This window comes from Hyperolius riggenbachi, chromosome 7, assembly GCF_040937935.1.
Source record: "Hyperolius riggenbachi isolate aHypRig1 chromosome 7, aHypRig1.pri, whole genome shotgun sequence".
NCBI lineage: Eukaryota > Metazoa > Chordata > Amphibia > Anura > Hyperoliidae > Hyperolius > Hyperolius riggenbachi.
Window position 1 is genome coordinate 164,353,933 of NC_090652.1, and position 20,226 is coordinate 164,374,158.

At 42.5% G+C, this 20,226-nt stretch overlaps 1 protein-coding gene across 2 annotated transcripts in view; it reads left to right on the forward strand.

Annotated features, from left to right (window-relative positions):
• PFKL (phosphofructokinase, liver type) overlaps positions 1–20,226 on the forward strand; it is a 184,693-nt gene that overhangs the window by 110,169 nt on the left and 54,298 nt on the right. For both annotated transcript variants that reach the window (XM_068244841.1, XM_068244842.1), the window contains exons 11-14: positions 11,440–11,504; positions 12,196–12,259; positions 13,908–14,054; positions 17,615–17,685. In XM_068244841.1, coding sequence (XP_068100942.1) covers positions 11,440–11,504; positions 12,196–12,259; positions 13,908–14,054; positions 17,615–17,685 — 347 coding nt within the window. The remainder of the gene's footprint in view (positions 1–11,439; positions 11,505–12,195; positions 12,260–13,907; positions 14,055–17,614; positions 17,686–20,226) is intronic.

Consider the following 20,226-nt stretch of genomic DNA (forward strand, 5'->3'; position numbering starts at 1 on the left):
AACTTGTAAAAATAAATAAATAAAATTACAACATTAAAAAAAAAAAACTACAGGGTGGGCCATTTATATGGGGAATTGGTGATATTAACTTCGGCCTGGTGCACACCAGAGGAGTTTTTCTGAGCGTTTTGAGTTTTTAAATCTGCTGCTAATGGTATCCTATGTGTCTGTGCACACTGGAGCAATGAGGTTTTGTAAAAAAAACCCATAGCATTACATTGGGAAGAGCTTTTGAAACCTCTAAAAGCTCTTCCCAATGTAATGCTATGGGTTTTTTTTTTTACAAAACCTCATTGCTCCAGTGTGCACAGACACATAGTATAACATTAGCAGCAGATTTAAAAACTCAAAACGCTCAGAAAAACTCCTCTGGTGTGCACCAGGCCCTCCTGTTTGTGGCACATTACTATATGTGAGGGGGAAACATTTTCAAGATGGGTGGTGACCATGGTGGTGATTTTGAAGTCGGCCATTTTGAATCTAACTTTTTATTCAAATAGGAAGAGGGTCATGTGACACATCAAACTTATTGGGAATTTCACAAGAAAAACAATGGTGTGCTTGGTTTTAACGTAACTTTATTCTTTCATTCGTTATTTACAAGTTTCTGACCACTTATAAAATGTGTTCAATGTGCTGCCCATTGTGTTGGATTGTCAATGCAACCCTCTTCTCCCACTCTTCACACACTGATAGCAACACCGCAGGAGAAATGCTAGCACAGGCTTCCAGTATTCATAGTTTCAGGTGCTGCACATCTCGTATCTTCACAGCATAGACAACTGCCTTCAGATGACCCCAAAGATAAAAGTCTAAGGGGGTCAGACCGGGAGACCTTGGGGGCCATTCAACTGGCCCACGACGACTAATCCACTTGCCAGGAAACTGTTCATCTAGGAATGCTCGGACCTGACACCCATAATGTGGTGGTGCACCATCTTGCTGGAAAAACTCAGGGAATGTGCCAGCTTCAGTGCATAAAGAGGGAAACACATGTAGCAATTTCGTATATCCAGTGGCCTTGAGGTTTCCATTGATGAAAAATGGCCCCACTATCTTTGTACTCCATATACTACACCATACCATCAATTTTTTTGTTCCAACAGTCTTGGAGGGATCTATCCAATGTGGGTTAGTGTCAGAAAAATAGCGGTGGTTTTGTTTAACTTCACCTTTCTTAAATTTGCCTCATCACTGAACAAAATCTTCTGCGTAAACTGAGGGTCCAGTTCCAATTTTTGTTTTTCCCATTCTGCAAATTCAGTGCGCCGATCTGGGTCATCCTCGTTGAGATGCTGCAGTAGCTGGAGTTTGTAAGGGTGCCATTTGTGAGTGGCTAATATCTGCTGAAGGGATGTTCGACTAATGCCACTCTCTAGTGAAATGCGGCGAGTGCTACGCTGTGGGCTCTTGCTGAATGAAGCTAGGACAGCCACTGATGTTTCTTCCTTAGTGACAGATTTCATGCTTCCACATTTTGGCAAATCCAACACTGAACCAGTTTCACAAAACTTAGCAAGCAGTTTGCTAACTGTATCATGGGAGATGGGTGGTCTCGTAGGGCGTCTTGTATTGAAATCTGCTGCAATGACCCGGTTACTGCGTTCACCGGACATCAACACAATTTCTAGCCGCTCCTCATGTGTTAACCTCGGCGGCATGTTAATGACTGTAAACAAAGAGAAACTTGTAAATAACTCATGAAAGAATAAAGTTACGTTAAAACCAAGCACACCATTGTTTTTCTTGTGAAATTCCCAATAAGTTTGATGTGTCCCATTACCCTCTTCCTATTGAAAAAAACAAAAGTTGGATTCAAAATGGCCGACTTCAAAATGGCCACCATGGTCACCACCCATCTTGAAAAGTTTTCCCCCTCACATATACTAATGTGCCACAAACAGGAAGTTAATATCACCAACCATTCCCATTTTATTAACGCGTATCCATATAAATAGTCCACCCTGTACATAAATGGTTACCTTAGGGACTTTTTATATATGTATGTTATGAGGGTATATTGCTGTTGCTTTTGTAAATAAAAGCTTATAATTATTTCTATAGTATAAAAAAAAAAAAGTAAACTGAAAAAATACACCTTTATTTTCAAATAAAATATTATCGCCATATATTGTACTAGGGACGCAATTTAAGCATTGTAATAATTGGGATAAATGGGCAGATAAAATGTTTTTTTTGTTTTATCTGCTATAGCACATTTTATTTTTAAACTACAATTGCTGAAAGCTGAGAAATGATGAATTTCGGCAATTTTTTTCTTCTTCCCTGTAAAATGCATATATAATAAAATAATTCTTAGTAAAAAGTACTGCCCAAAAAAAGCCTAGTTTGTCTCGCAAAAATAATATATAGATTGTTTCAGTGTGATAAATAGACATAAAGTAATGGGCGAATGAATGGGAGAAGCGTTATGTGAAAATTGCTCTGGTCTTGAAGTGGAAAAACCTATGGTATGGAAGGAAACATCCATATCCCTCTCAGGTAAGGTTCCCTTTAAGGACACATTCTGCAAATATAATATTTTATTACTATTATTATTATTTAGTAGATACATGGCGCCGACATCTTGTACAGAATATGTGTATGCATAAGTCTTTTTTTTTTTTTTCTCTTAAAGAGACACTGAAGTCTCCTAAAATTCAGCATTTTATTGCAAAAACCCTTTTTATTGCAGAATCAGAATCAGTTTTATTTCGCCAAGTACAGCAGAGCTGTACTCGGAATTATTTGTGGTACACATGGCATAGGCATAGTATAGGAAGACAAGACGTACAACACAACACAAACAGTTGGAATTACAGTATTGGTATAGGTCTGACCCTCGTTAGTAACAGACCCCGGTCATCAGTTAGTGTTCTTCTTGTCATGCAGGAACAGTCCAATACTAATAATAGTTAGGACAATAATAGTAGTAATAACGATGATGGTGGCCCCCATACTGCCCAGGGCAGTGAGAACCAGGGAGGTTAGCGGTGAGAACTGGCTGGAAGGCCCCGCTAGGGCATGCCAGAAGGCGGGCCTGACGGGGGGAGGTTGGAGTTCAGCAGCCGAACCGCTTGGGGGAAGAAGGTGTTCTTCCGTCTGGAGGTTTTGCATGGTATAGTCCTGTAGCGGCGGCCCAATGGGAGGAGCTTGAAGTAGTGTCTGCCTGGGTGGGAGGGGTCACGGGAGATCACAGTGGCCCTCTTCATCGTCCAACCGGAGTGGAGTAGATCAAGTGGTGGAAGAGGAGACCCGATGATCCTCTCTGCGTCAGTTATGACTCTCTGTAGTTTGTATTTTTCACTGGCCGTTAACCATACAATGATTGAGGAGCAGAGGATGGATTCTATGGTGGCAGTATAGAAGCTGGCCAGCAGCTTCCTGGGCATGCCGAATCTCTTTAGTTGGCGCAAGAACAACCACCTCTGCTGAGATTTCTTCTGAATGTTGGTGGTGTTCTGCCCCCACTTCAGGTTGTTGGAAAGAGTCATTCCAAGGAACCGCACAGATGTCACCCTAGAGACTTTGGTATCCTCAATGAGGACAGGTGGGAGGGGGGAGGATTCTTCCTGAAGTCCACGACTAGTTCAACGGTTTTAGCAGCGTTGGGTACTAGGTTGTTGTCTCTGCACCAGTTGCAAAAACCTCTTTAACATTATTGCCCTAACTAAAACACTGCATCCCTGCAGCTGAACACTAACTAAATCCCCCCCAAACTCCCCTCGCAAAATCCACAACTTTCTTGGTCGTGGATTTTGCTGCCCCGGGAGGCAGAGGTTTCGGCGGCAGCTCTGCCTCCATGCACGTCAATCCGCGCATATCGCCGCCTCTCTCAGTGAAGGAAGACTGAGAGGGGTGGGCGGAGGTGGCGATCTGCGCTGATAGACGAATGTAGAGGCAGAGCTGCAGCTGAAAGCTCTGCCTCTCACGGAAGCGCAGTGTGCCCGGGGGAGTTTGAGGAGATTTAGTTAGTTCAGCCGCGGGGATGCAGCGTTTTAGTTAGGGCAATAATGTTAGAGGTTTTTTTGCAATAAAAAGCTGAATTTTAGGAGACTTCAGAGTCTCATTAACTGTCCCTCAGAGGGGCTCACAATCTAATCTCTACCATAGTCACATGTCTATGTATGTATGTGTGTATGTATGTATCATGTAGTGTATGCATCATAGTCTAGGTCCAAATTAGGGGAAGCCAATAAACTAATCTGTATGTTTTGGGGGTGTGTGAGGAAACTGGAGTTCCCGGAGGAAACCCACACAGACACAGAGAGTACATACACACTAGATAGATAGGTGTGTGTGTGTGTGTACTATGTTATATTGCAAAGTGGAGCTTAATAAATGTTTTTTTTTTATATTTTTGTCTGTTCTTCTTTGAGGGAGGTAAGTCCACCATAGCTTCCCCCTTTTAAATGGTTTTTAGACGTTTTTACCCTATTTTGGCGCCTCTGTTCAAACATCTATATATGTTATAGCCCATGTCTGTTTCTAAGTTTGTATAGCTCCATGGAATATGTTGGCGCTTTATAAATCAAATACCGTATTATTTTGGTTTATAAGACCCTTTTCTCCCCCAAAAGTGTGTGGTGGAGGGGGGGGGGGGGGAGGAGGAGGTGTCATGCGTCTTATAGTCTAAGTACTACATTTTCAGATTCCCCTGTCCCCTCCGATGTCCACTGTCCTTCTCCCCCCCCCCCCTCCCCCCTTCCAGAGTCCACTGGGTCCCTGAGCTGGCTGCTGACCCTCCCCCAATCACCTCCCAACTTAACAGACTCTGCAGAGTCTCTGGGGAGCAACAGTTAAGATGGGGGAGGGACACCTTGGAGGCCCCTACAGGCTCTGGGGCCCTGAGGCAATTGCCCATTTTTTCCTATGGTAGCTCCGGCCCTGCCTGTTACATACAGAAAGTGAAGGCCGCTGTTACCCCAAAGTTTCTTCAGGCTACGGAAGTAGCCGCTCAACTTTAGGAATAATCAACGACTCAGGCAGGGGGCGCTGCCCCAGATCACCAATCACAGCCCTCCGTTCTCCCTTTTCACTTCCTAATAGCAGCCGAAGGTCTTGTGGGCGGGACCGTGGCTCTGTCATAGGGGGGCAATCACTGCAGCGATGGGCCCCTATGACAGAGCTCTGGCCCCGCCCTCAAGACAGTGAAGGGGGCAGGGAGACGGGACAGCGGACACTGGAGGGGACAGGCACACCAGATCACAAAGTATGTAGGGAATGAGGGCACAGGGGGGACAGAACGACATGAGGACAGAGGAGGACACAGAAGGAAGGGGACAGGAGGTACAAGAAAAGAACAGGGGGTACAATAATTGGGGGGGGAGGGAGGTCCATAAGACGTGTGGTACGCAGCGTGACCAAGCTTCATACCGACGTGACACGGTCATCGCTCCACCACCTTAGTGCCTACCACCCACCTCCTACACTGTTCACTGTAAGCTATGTTTGGATATACACCGCTATTGCACTTGATCTGTATTTGAGTGTCATGAATATTGACTGTCACATCACATGAATGAATTTGTGGGACGGAAGGTGCACGCTTGCCCTCCCTTTTTTTTTCTCTCTTGAGCAAGATTGTGCTATCTGCATTTCCTACTAGCTGCAGAGCACACGTCCAAGTCACTGTTGGATCTAGCAGCATATGGTGTTGCATGGTCACGGAATGTATACGTTGCTGTGTACATCCCTCCACAAACATGTATGCAGTCTGCGCTCCAGGAACTCGCAGATCAAATCACTGAGGTGGAAAGGGAGTATCCCGATTCTTTTTTTTTTTATTTTTTTATCATACTAGGGGATTTCAACAGTGCTAACCTTTCCAAAGAACTCCCCAAATACAGGCAACACGTCACAAGCGCAATTAGAGAAGGTAAGACACTTGATCACTGTTACACTACGACTAAGGACTCGTATCACTCTGTCAGCAGGGCAGCTCGGGGGAACTCTGATCATGCTGTTATACAGCTTATCCCAACATACATACAAAGACTAAAAACTGCCAAACCTGTAGTGACCACAGTTAAGAAATGGACGAGTGAAGCTGTAGAAAAACTACAGAGCTGCTTTGATTTAACAAACTGGAATATATTTAAAGAATCCACCAGTGACCTAAATGAATACACTGACGCTGTGACATCATATATTACCTTTTGTGAAGAGTCCTGCATCCCCACAAAAAAGTGCACCAGGTACAAAAACGATAAACCCTGGTTTATATCACATCTTAGGAAGCTGCGCCTCAATAAAGAAAGGGCATATCGTACAGGCAATAAAGTCCTCTACAAAGCTGCGAAATACAAACTGCAGAGAGCCATTACTGACGCAAAAAAAGATTATTCTAAAAAACTTGAGAAACAATGTTCAAACGCCGACTCGTTCACAATATGGAAATCTCTGCATGAAATTACCAGCTACAGGAAGAAATCTCCGCCCTCACTACACAATCTACAGCTTGCAAATGAACTGAATACATTTTATTGCAGGTTTGACACTAGCAACAAAAGCCAAACACACCAAGTCAGTCTGCATAATTTACATCTGTGTAACAGGCAAACTGAACACTCTTCCTGCCAGCCAACTTCTCCACCCCCTGCGGTGCCTCAGCATCTACACAACACAGGAGGCCAGACTCAATCTATTGACCTGTCCCCAGATGTGCATGCTCTAACAATATGCCAATCAGATGTAAACAGACTCTTCAAAAGACAAAACACTAAGAAAGCAATGGGGCCAGACACCGTGTCTGCGAAATGCTTGAAACTCTGTGCCGATCGATTAGCTCCTGTATTCACAGACATATTCAAAGCATCTCTCGAACTCTCAATTGTTCCGGCCTGTTTTAAAAGCTCAACTATTGTACCAATTCCAAAAAAATTCAAAACCTACATGTTTAAATGATTACAGACCTGTTGCCCTGACATCATTGGTCATGAAAGCATTCGAAAAACTGTTAATGGCTTATCTGAAATCTATCACAGATCCCCTGCTGGACTCTGCAATTTGCCTACAGGCCTAATAGATCCGCAGATGATGCCGTGAACATGTGTATGCATTATGTACTACAGCATCTAGACACCCCAGGAACTTACACCAGGATTTTATTTATAGATTACAGCTCTGCATTTAATACCATAATGCCATCTCTGCTACACAGAAAGCTCTCCCAGCTACACATACCTGAATCCATCTGCAAATGGATAACCGATTTCCTAACTGACAGGAGACAGCATGTTAGACTTGGTAAACACACATCAAGCTCTCTGACAGTCAGTACTGGTGCACCCCAGGGATGTGTGCTTTCCCCACTGCTCTACTCACTGTACACCAATGATTGCATCTCCACAGATCCATCTGTTAAGGTTCTGAAGTTTGCAGATGACACAACAGTAGTTGGTCTCATAGAAAACGGGGACGAGTCTGCATACAGGCATGTGGTGGGACAGCTTTCCTCCTGGTGCAGCAGCAACAACTTGGAACTAAATGCTCTCAAAACCATGGAGATAATAGACTTTAGGAGATCTCCCCCCCCCCCCCAGCACCTCCCATTAACCATAAATGGATCCACAATAACCCAGGTAGTCATTCAAGTTTCTTGGGTCCACTATCTCACACAACCTAAAATGGGACAACAACACTGCCACTATTGTCAAGAAAGCGCAACAGAGGATGTACCATCTACAGCAGCTGAAAAAGTTTGGCCTACCTCAAAATTTAATGGTGCAGTTCTACACTGCAATTATCAAATCCACCATAACATCTATGACTGTATGGTTCGGCTCCTGCTCAGCATTAGAAAAGGTGAGGCTGCAGCGCATCATCCGAACAGCGGAAAGGATAATTGGCTGTAGCTTACCTTCCCTGCAGGATCTTTACGCTAGCAGGTGCAGAAAGAGAGCAACCAAAATTGCCTCTGACCCCTCTCACCCAGCTCACTCCGTCTTCCAGCGCATGCCTTCAGGAGTAAGATTCCGGTCAATCGCTACCAAAACCTCTAGACACAGGAACAGCTTTTTTCCTCAAGCGGTAGCCATACTTAATGCTGAACCACGTTAGAGCTGTAAATGAACAATTAACGCATTGCTTACTGCCACTATACTTGCATAAATGTCCTTGACTTGTAATATACACACTGTCTGTCCTTGTATTGTTTTTGTTTGTGTTTGTTAAGCAACTGCCAAGACAAATTCCTTGTAGGTGCAAACTTACTTGGCGAAATAAAATTGATTCCGATATACCTATGTGATCTGCCTAGCTCACGTGTAAGTCCAATAGGAAGTGCCACACACAACTGCTTTTTTGCTATCTAAGAAACATTTAAGAGTAACTGTCGGGCTGCAAAAGCTAATTTAAACCTCTATTCTCCTGTGTTAAACAGTTTAGAAGCAAGCCAAAAAGGCAATACTGAAGTTAAAAATCTCTTACTTTTGATGTGTGCTGACAGCAAGGCTCAGTATTCCCAAGCTCTTAAAAGGACGAGAGGCCGCATAACATACAGCAAAGCATTCTGGGGCCCTCCCCTCGGCTGCTAGTGAGAAGTTACAGGGCCAAGTTACAACAGCATGTAACTCAGTCCAGCGCACAGCACTGATAACTCTCCGGGCAGAGTACACTGCAGGAGTCCGCTATTGTTCCTAGCCACATGGCTAATTAATATTCACTGCACAGTAGTGTTATTCAGTACGAGCTTTTCTGTGAGTGGAATCATCAGGAAGCAGGCAGGACATGAGGACACATTTGGCTTCATAGGAGACAGACAAACATGGAACCTGCCATGAGCTGTCAGGAGCATCAATCTCTGCATATACTATATAAAAATTCTGTGAAATCCAAACGTGGACAGTGAACTGCATATGTAATGTAAGTACAGACAATATTTAGCTACTGATATGTGTTTATTTTCTCTGAGACCTTATACCTAACAGCTCCTCTTTAAGGTACAAGAAAAGAACAAGGGGAACAATAATTGGGGGGGGGGGGTGCATAAGATGCCCCTGCACCATGGATGCACCAGGTTAGTTTTTTTTTTTTTCATCATTGTCCTCTAAACCTAGGTGCGTCTTAAGGTGGCCATACACTTATAGATTTGCAGCAGATTCGACCATCAGATAGATTTGTCAGATGCCTGTCAAGTCGAATCTGACAGGAATTTATGATGTGTGCCACACACTAGGAACAGATTTCCAATAGATTTCAGAATGAAATCTATTGGAAATCTATCTAAATGCATTATTGGACCATTAGATGCAATGCAACTCTATAGTCTGCAACTCTATAGTCTGCCAGCAGCAGATCGACCTAGATCTTCCATCCTGTCAGATCAAATACATCAAAATCGGCCACAAATCGATTGAACAATAGATTTGAAAGAATCGATTTCTGATCGATCGATTGTATAGAATTGATCGCTCGATGGCTGAAATCGACCAGTGTATGGGCCCCTTTATAGTCTGGTGCAACTTGTATTCCAAAAAAACACAGTAAATGTGTGATTTCCAGGGGCACAAGGTATTTGTTTGGCTTTATTATTTCTTTAGCATATAAAAGATACCTATGCACTATACAATATTTTGAATAGAGTAGATGTTAGTTTAAGAAAAAAGTTTCAAAAAGGCCTTCTCCATTTATCATGGATTGTTTTTCTGAACAATGATTGAGAAAGGCTGTCCTCTTTGTGATTGTAATGTGAGTGTGACAGTAGCACCCTGATCATGAGCAGTGCGCAGTTGATGGCTGTCTTGCTTGGTACTGAATCTGTACAAAGCTAGCAGAGGAGACGGTATGATTGATATTGGTTTAGGTGCAGAAATCTGGTTTAAAATCTATTGGTGCAAGTTGGGGATAGTCTATGAGAGGCTATTAATTTTAAAAAACTGTCGCCAAAATCTTAAATTTAAAACACATAAAAATAAGTACATTTCTTCCAGAGTAAAATGAGCCATACATTACGTTTCTTCTATGTTGCTGTCACTTATAGTAGGTAGTAGAAACATTACCGACAGATTTTGGGTTAGTCCATCTCTTCATGGGGGATTCTAAGCATGGCCTTTATTCTTTATAAAGACATTCCCTGAAAAAAGATTTATACAAAGATGCTGTCCCGCCTCCCTGCTCACTGCACACTTTTTGGCAGTTGGACAGAGCAACTGACATTCACTAAGTGAATTTTTTAAAAATAAAGAACACCCTGAGAACCCCCCATGGGAAGATGGGCTAGTCCAAAATCTGTCGTAATGTCAGATTTCTACTACTTACTGTAAGTGACAGCAACATAGGAGAAAAGTAATTTATGGCTCATTTTACTCTGCAGATGAAGGTCCGTTAAACAAGGTGCATATGAGAGCTGCAGATATCATAGATTATGAATGCATTTTGCAGGAACTGACCTTCGGCAAGAACTGATCTTTTGCATGTGTACAGCATCTTTGTTTACAGAATCTTGCAAAGATTTTTATCTGATGGGTGTACTAAGCTTAATAGAATAGACTGTGTAGAGCAGGGGTGCCCACACTTTTTGGGCTTGTGAGCTACTTTAAAAACGAATAAGTCAAAATGTTCTACCTATGTACAATTTTAGGACCACAATTGTATATACAGAATAGAAAATGTAGTGCGGTTGGGATCTACCATGAAGTCCTTGTGATCTACCGGTAGATCATGAACTACCTAATGGGCACCCCTGGTGTAGAGTATGCTCTCATACTACATGGAAGGCGGTAAAATTGGTCTGTGATCTTTCAATGATCTTTCAAGTGAGTACTTAGCTTGAGGAAGAGCAGTTTTAAATGAAATTAGATAAAGGGAACCTAAACTGAGAACGATACGGATTTTTCCTTTTAAAATAATACCAGTTACCTGACTCTCCTGCTGATCCTGTGTCTCTAATACTTTTAGCCACAGCCCCTCAACAAGCATGCAGATCAGGTGCTCTGACTGAAGTCAGACTGGATTAGCTGCATGCTTTTTTTCAGGTGTGTGATTCAGCCACTACTGCAGCCATAGGGATCAGCAGGACTGCCAGCAACTGGTATTGTTTAAATTGAAACATCCATATCCCTCTCAGATTAGGTTCTCTTAAGTTAGAAGCTTTAATTTACATTAACCACTCAGTTGCACACTCACTGTAAGATTTCATTATGACCTACTGTTTTCATTTTAAAAAAAAGGGTGGCCCTTTTGTGGCTTGGAAATCATTATACATTTTATTTATCATGGTACTTTTATCACTGTCATTACCAATGCTGTATTTTTTATTCTGCATTTTGTATCATTTTTGTATTTTGTCACTAATTATGTATCTTGTATATTGGTGTATACCATTGTCTGTATTATTTTTTACTCCTATGTTTGTTTCTTACTTTGTACCGCGCCACGGAAAATGTTGGCACTTTATAAATCAATAATAATAATACTTAATGTTTCTTATTTTCCAAGACGAAAGATGTGCAAAAAGCTATGGAAGAAAAGAAATTTGAAGATGCAATTCAGTTGCGAGGAAGGTAAGAGGCAAATGTCTGGAAAAAAAGGTTCTTTCTAGACCAATAGTAGTAAGTGCATTTTATATCTGACTTCATACGATGGAATGATAAAACCCGTCCTGGACATTGGGTCAGTCGAAGTAATGTAGAGAGAGGAAATGCAGTAATAGCAGTGGATTCAGCTGCAGTTCATGTTGGACTTGAAGGCTGCACAATGTAGGCTCGGATTACGGTTTATTTCCTTTTGCTTTTTCTAGCCTGTAACTGTCTGTTGCTTTTTATTCTTTAGTAGGATGTTTAAAACAAACTAAATTCTAGATAGGTGTTAAAAATAATTTGCAGGCATTAATGCACCATTACCTGTACACTCTTAAAAGTAAATTAAATTATTTTCTGCAGATTCGAGAGTTTTGATTGAATCTGCTTGTAATCTGTTTTGTACTGGGGTTCAATTGATAACTCTAATAAAAAAAATCCAAATCAGTTGTTTTCTCCTGCACTTAGTAGTCACACTAGGCAGACTCGCATGTGCATTTTCCATAGCACATAGTGGAAAACACATGCGATTCTGCCTAGTGTGGACCTACCCTCAGTGTAGCAGATTTGATCAATTTCAATTCAATGAGTGTACAAATCTGAAATTTAACTGTTTCAAGCTATTATTTCTAAAAACTATGCAATAAGCTATTTAACTGACCCTTTTTTCTTGCAGGAGTTTTGAAAACAACTGGAACATGTATAAGCTTCTTTCACACCAAAAGCCATTAGATTTTCAGGTAACTTCACAAAATTGAAATGGCATGTTTTTATTGTGCCTGGAGTGAAAGTATTTTTTTCCCACGCATGCAGGAACCGCTTTAATGTGAGCCAGCCCATTGATTATCAATGGCTGTCACATCTGGAGCATTTCTGCATGCAGGAAAACTGCATTCGATTAATCCAATTGTGACCCATGCCTAAGAGATCGTCTAAGCCGAGGTTACCTCCTCCCGCTGAAAGTCTCTATCATGTGGTCCATGGTTGTTCCTCCTTTTTCCCTCATAGCAACAAAATGCATTGCTAGCATGTAGGTTAGCTATGTGTCTGTGGAGCACTCTGCCCCAAACTGTTGCCCAAGGAATCCCAAGTCTTGATCCCTGCACAAGTGTGTGTGTGTGTGTGTGTGTGTGTGTGTGTGTGTGTGTGTGTGTGTGTGTGTGTATATATACACACCTTAAAGAGAGTCTGAAGCCATAAAAAAATGTTTTTATTGGCCAGTTATATTAAGCATTAAGATCCTAGCCAATATGCCACATTCCCACGGCAGAACAAACTATCCCCCCGAAATATCCAATGCAAAATTCTCCAATCCTACCGATTAGAGGCGGAGATTGACTGGACTGGAGGCAGAGCTACAGCGCAAAGCTCTGCCTCCCCCGGGCAGCAAAATCTACGACCTGGAAAGTCGTGGAATTGTGCCCCGGGATTTTGGGTGGATAAATACCTTCTTCTGCCGCGGGGATGTGGCGTATCCGCTATGATCAGCTATGATAACTGGCAAATAAAAATGTAATTTTTATGGCTTTAGACTCTCTCTTTAAGGGCTCGTTTCCACTAGCGACCGTGCATCCTGTGAGACGCACAGCAGGACTTCCTTCCTGTGAGAGTACACAGCCGAATCCCGAAAGCCATGCATGGCTATGGGATTCCCTGCCTCCGGCACGGAAAAATGCTGCAATGTTGGCTGAATCGCTAAGGCAAGAGCGATTCGGATGGTGGCAGCATTATCCCCTATGGCAGAGTTTCCCCGCACGATTTGCTTGCGGAGAAACTCTGCGGATTCAGCACGATTTCCGCAGCAGTGGAAACGGGCCCTAATAGTGTATGACAACTTCCGACTTGTAAAGAAGATATTTATCATACAGTAATGTATTGAATTCTATGTAGTGCCTAATCATTTAAATAAAATAACTGAAAGAAAAACAAGAAAAAAATCAAAATGGTTACAGTAAAAGATAAAAAAGTACACCAGATCAGAGTGATTGAATATGCCTGTAATCAAACTGAAAAATTGATAAGTGTGTGGCTACCATTAGTGGTCCTTTCATACCTAGATGTCTGACTTGTACAGATGAAACACTTATGGGTGGTATGGTCTACTGGAAACCTCTTGTGAAGACTGGTTGGAGTTCTTAATTTCAGTTGACCTTGTATATAAAGCTATAAATGCATTTGTTTGGTGGTTCAATTTCCAGGAGGTAAATTGCACAGCACCAATAAATTGCCTAGAACGTTTGCAAGGTTCAGCATGACTTTTTTTTTTTTTTTCTCATGAACACACTTTGAGCACCATTCTTAAAATTTCTGTATTTGCAGCATAATAAAAATCTTTGTCTTAATATAATAATCTTCTTTACTAATATATTTTTTATTATCCCCTCAAAGAGCAATTTCAATATTGCAATCTTAAATGTTGGCGCCCCGGCTGCAGGAATGAATGCAGCAGTTCGGTCCGCTGTACGAATTGGAATTTCACAGGGGCATAAAATCTACGTAGTGTCTGATGGATTTGAGGGCCTTTCGACCGGACAGGTAAAAACTTCTGTCCTTATGTCTTTCTTCCCTTCATACGGAACATTCATTACCTTAAGTTTCTTAACTCCTTTTGGACCTGCAGGATTTGGACCCATAAGGACCACAACCTTTTTGTTTTTCAATTTTTCCTTTGTGATCACTGATTGTGTCACAATGATCACAGGGTCAGGAACCAATAAAATTGGCTTCCAACCAGCACACAGAGCTTAGTGGGGATGTAAGCACAATCCCAGTGGGGGCACACAGGCATACATTCAAAAAAAGCCACAAGTTGAGAAGGGTGCAGTATTGCGGTAATTGAATATTGGTAGTGTTCCTAATTAATGCTTCAATAGCATGTTATTGATCATTGGAATGCAATCTACTGATCTTATGTTGGGGGGGGGGAGGGGGCTGACCTTGTTCATGGGAGACCAGGGTTTTTGTATGTATGTTTGATACGTTATGTTTGATATGTTAAATAAAAATGTTTTTTCAAAAAAAAAAAATATATTGGTAGTGTTACTGATATTCTACTAAATCAATATAGTAAAATATCGGTAATATTTACCAATATTTTACTATGACCAAATCTCTCCCTACAGCTCTGCTTTATAGTTATGTCTTACTTGATTGCATTATTTACTGCACAAGATGAGGTCAGTTGCGATATTCCTTCCTCTGGGAATACATGTGTGAGAAAAGCACCCTCTTGTAGCAATACTGATGCTCGTTGGTTTCCTTAGGATACCATGAATGTAATTGTGGTGGAGCATTGTGCTGTTAAACTTCTGTGTGCACTGCTCTTAACCACTTGCCGACCGCGCACTCATACCGCGCGTCGGCAAAGTGGCAGCTGCAGGACCAGCGACGCAGTATTGCATCGCCAGCTGCAGGCTGATTAATCAGGAAGCAGCCGCTCGCGCGAGCGGCTGCTTCCTGTCAATTCACGGCGGGGGGCTCCGTGAATAGCCTGCGGGCCGCCGATGACGGCTCGCAGGCTAAATGTAAACACAAGCGGAAATAATCCGCTTTGTTTACATTGGACGGCGCTGCTGCGCAGCAGCGCCGTAAGGCAGATCGGCGATCCCCGGCCAATCAGCGGCCGGGGATCGCCGCCATGTGACAGGGGACGTCCTGTCACTGGCTGCACAGGAAGGATAGCGTCCTGTGCAGCCCTGATCTCCGGGGGGGAGCAGGTAGGAGAGGGAGGGGGGAATTTTGCCACGGAGGGGGGCTTTGAGGTGCCCCCCCCCCCCCCCGCCAGCCACATGCAGGCAGGAGAGATCGGACCCCCCCAGCACATCATCCCCCTAATGGGGAAAAAAGGGGGGTGATCTGATCTCTCTGCCTGCTACATGATCTGTGCTGGGGGCTGCAGAGCCCACCCAGCACAGATCACTCAACACAGCGCTGGTCCTTAAGGGGGGGTAAAGGGTGGGTCCTCAAGTGGTTAAAGGGAACATGAACTGAGTAAAATTATTTAAAATAAACACATGATGTAGCTGCAAATTAATATTACATACTAACCTCACCAGCAATTCCACTCAGAAGCTCACCATTTTCTTCTTACAGTGATCCCTTCCAGTTCTGACAAGATTTTGTCAGAACTGAAATATACCAGTTGCTGTCAGCTATATATCAACTGCTGTCAGTTACAACTGAATGTGCAAGATAATGTCCATGTTTCCCTATGGTTCAAGTGGGCGATATTACAGTTTAACAGTGTGCTGACCAGGAAGCTGTTATGGGGGTAATGGCCATTTTCAAAATGGAGGACGGAGAATTCCATTGATCACAGGGAACAAACAGGATGCAGGAGAAGAGAAAGGGGTTGATGAGTAGACTACACAGGAGGTAAGTATGACGTGTGTATGTTTTATTTTGACTTTTAATTTTCAGTTCAGGTTCTCTTTAAAGGGCCACTATCGCAAAAAAAAAAAAATGATCAGTTTAAATCTGACAGAACCGACAGGTTTTGGACTGGTCCATCTCCTCATGGGGGATTTTCTGAATCTTCTCAGCATTTTCTGAATGGCAGTTGCTAAGTCTAACTGCCAAAATAGTGTGCACGTGAGTAGGGAAGCTGGCATCTTACTATTTTGGCAGTTAGACTGCCATTCAGGAAAGGTTTTTGAAAACAAAGAAAACCCTGAGAATCCCCCATGAGAGGATAGGCTAGTCCAAAACCTGTCGGTTCTGTCAGATTTGAACTGCTTTTTTTTCCGCTGGAGCGATCCTTCAAGTCAACTGCCACCATTCCCCCTTTATAAATAGAATGAATTATGTTTGGAGAATTGCTGACCAGGAAGCTGCTATGGGGGTAATGGCCATTTTCAAAATGGAGGACGGAGAATTCCATTGATCACAGGGAACAAACAGGATGCAGGAGAAGAGAAAGGGGTTGATGAGTAGACTACACAGGAGGTAAGTATGACGTGTGTATGTTTTATTTTGACTTTTAATTTTCAGTTCAGGTTCTCTTTAAAGGGCCACTATCGCAAAAAAAAAAAAAAAATGATCAGTTTAAATCTGACAGAACCGACAGGTTTTGGACTGGTCCATCTCCTCATGGGGGTTTTTCTGAATCTTCTTAGCATTTTCTGAATGGCAGTTGCAAAGTCTAACTGCCAAAATAGTGTGCACGTGAGTAGGGAGGCTGGCATCTTACTATTTTGGCAGTTAGACTGCCATTCAGGAAAGGTTTTTGAAAACAAAGAAAACCCTGAGAATCCCCCATTAGAGGATAGGCTAGTCCAAAACCTGTCGGTTCTGTCAGATTTGAACTGCTTTTTTTTCCGCTGGAGCGATCCTTCAAGTCAACTGCCACCATTCCCCCTTTATAAATAGAATGAATTATGTTTGGAGAATTGCTGACCAGGAAGCTGCTATGGGGGTAATGGCCATTTTCAAAATGGAGGACGGAGAATTCCATTGATCACAGGGAACAAACAGGATGCAGGAGAAGAGAAAGGGGTTGATGAGTAGACTACACAGGAGGTAAGTATGACGTGTGTATGTTTTATTTTGACTTTTAATTTTCAGTTCAGGTTCTCTTTAAAGGGCCACTATCGCAAAAAAAAAAAATGATCAGTTTAAATCTGACAGAACCGACAGGTTTTGGACTGGTCCATCTCCTCATGGGGGATTTTCTGAATCTTCTCAGCATTTTCTGAATGGCAGTTGCTAAGTCTAACTGCCAAAATAGTGTGCACGTGAGTAGGGAGGCTGGCATCTTACTATTTTGGCAGTTAGACTGCCATTCAGGAAAGGTTTTTGAAAACAAAGAAAACCCTGAGAATCCCCCATTAGAGGATAGGCTAGTCCAAAACCTGTCGGTTCTGTCAGATTTGAACTGCTTTTTTTTCCGCTGGAGCGATCCTTCAAGTCAACTGCCACCATTCCCCCTTTATAAATAGAATGAATTATGTTTGGAGAATTGTGCATGTAGGGTGAAAAATGTATTTATCATTTAATAGTGTATCTACTAATAGACATCACAGTCCAGGCAGATTTATGATGTTATAGCACTATGGTTATAGGAACAGTTACTACCATTTTTTTTTTTTAAATTTTAGATTAAGGAGGTTAGCTGGCATGATGTTGCTGGATGGTTAGGACGTGGTGGTTCAATGCTGGGGACAAAAAGGTGAGTTGAGAAGATTCTTTGTTCCTATGATATTTACGTTTTATTATATGAAAAATCTCAAAACCCGGGAATTGCAGACAAATAATCTGATTAATGCACATATACAAATTCTGTTAGTCTAACAAAGCCTGGACCAAGGTAGTATTATCAGAATTGTTGTATTGGTGAATGCTGTACTTTAGTATAGTATAGCCAGGACCAGAATCACTGTATTGATGATGTTCTTATAATAATAATTCTTTCTTTAGTCTCTTCAAATAGCGGACAAAATTCACGGGTACACAGACCGAAATTTCACTTCACATACAAAGACTGCCTGACACGTGTTTCGCGGCTATCAGCCGCTTCCTCAGAGGCACATCGTATACAAACATCTGTTAAAAAACATATAAGCCGAAGTACATACCATTAGAGACCCATGCGCAGGTCAGGATAAAAAGCCACTCCAGAAAAAAACTAAAGGGATGGGGTCAATTATACATACAGTGGCTTATAAAAAGTTTTCGGCCCCCTTGACATTTTCCACATTTTGTCACAACTGCCACAAACCTGAATCAATTTTATTGGAATTCCACATGAAAGATTAATACAAAGTGATGTGTAGGTGAGAAGTGGAATGAAAATCATACATGATTCCAAACATTTTTTAGAAATAAATAACTGCAAAGTGGGGTGTGCTTAATTATTCGGCCCCTTTTGGTCTGAGTGCAGTCAGTTGCCCATAGACATTGCCTGATGAGTGCTAATGACTAAATAGAGTGCACCTGTGTGTAATCAGTACAAATACAGCTGCTCTGTGACGGCCTCAGAGGTTGTCTAAGAGAATATTGGGAGCAAGAACACCATGAAGTCCAAAGAACACACCAGACAGGTCAGGGATAAAGTTATTGAGAAATTTAAAGCAGGCTTAGGCTACAAAAAGGTTTCCAAAGCCTTGAACATCCCACGGAGCACTGTTAAGCGATCATTCAGAAATGGAAGGGGTATGGCACAACTGTAAACCTACCAAGACAAGGCCGTCCACTTAAATTTACAGGCCGAACAAAGAGCGCTGATCAGAAATGCAGTCAAGAGGCCCATGGTGACTCAGGACGAGCTACAGAGATCTACAGCTCAGGTGGGGGAATCTGTCCATAGGACAACTATTAGTCGTGCACTGCACAAAGTTGGCCTTTATGGAAGAGTGGCAAGAAGAAAGCCATTGTTAACAGAAAAGCATAAGAAGTCCCGTTTGCAGTTTGCCACAAGCCATGTGGGGGACACAGCAGACATGTTGAAGAAGGTGCTCTGGTCAGATGAGACCAAAATGGAACGTTTTGACCAAAATGCAAAACACTGTGTGACGGAAAATGAACACTGCACATCTCTCTGAACACACCATCCCCACTGTCAAATATGGTGGTGGCAGCATCATGCCCTGGGGGTGCTTCTCTTCAGCAGGGACAGGGAAGCTGGTCAGAGTTGATAGGAAGATGGATGGAGCCATATACAGGGCAATCTTGTAAGAAAACCTCTTGGAGTCTGCAAAAGACTTTAGACTGGGGCAGAGGTTCACCTTCCAGCAAGACAACGACCCTAAACATAAATCCAGGGCAACAATGGAATGGTTTAAAACAAAACATATTCATGTGTTCGAATGGCCCAGTCAAAGTCCAGATCTAAATACAATCGAGAATCTGTGGCAAGATCTGAAAACTTCTGTTCACAAACGCTGTCCATCTAATCTGACTGAGCTGGAGCTATTTTGCAAAGAAGAATGGGCAAGGATTTCAGTCTCTAGATGTGCAAAGCTGGTAGAGACCTACCCTAAAAGACTGGCAGCTGTAATTACAGCAAAAGGTGGTTCTACAAAGTATTGACTCAGGGGGCCGAATAATTACGCACACCCCACTTTGCAGCTATTTATTTGTAGAAAATGTTTGGAATGATGTATGATTTTCTTTCCACTTCTCATGTGTACACCACTTTGTATTGGTCTTTCACATGGAATTCCAATAACATTGATTCATGTTTGTGGCAGTAATGTGACAAAATGTGGAAAACTTCAGGGGGGCCGAATATTTTTGCAAGCCACTGTACTGATCTTAGTACACTAAAGGAGCTTTTTGTGCCTGGCACTCAGTAGGTGGGGGGCGATTGGGTCTGCTGCACCTTTTAATAACCCGTCCTAATCCACTTGGCTTTGCTCTGCGTGGGTGGAGGGAGCGTGCAGTCGGGCCAATAGGAACACAGTTTAAATCACAGTACAAACAAGGCAGCCTTCACCCCCTGGTCACACCCCCGCATCCATCCTGGACAAGATCTTGGAACAGGTCAGATCCATCCACATTACATATGCCTTGCTGTTAACCCGGACAATATATATTTATGCTCGCTGAGGAAATAAATGTGAATTGAGAAGCTGTGCACGGGGCTGCCTTGTTTGTACTGTGATACATACTTATCTTACCCCTAAGTTTGCGATAGATGTCACTGCGATCTGAAACAATGCAGACCAACAAAAACTATAAGCTAAAATCAAGGCAGCCCCGTATAGAAAAG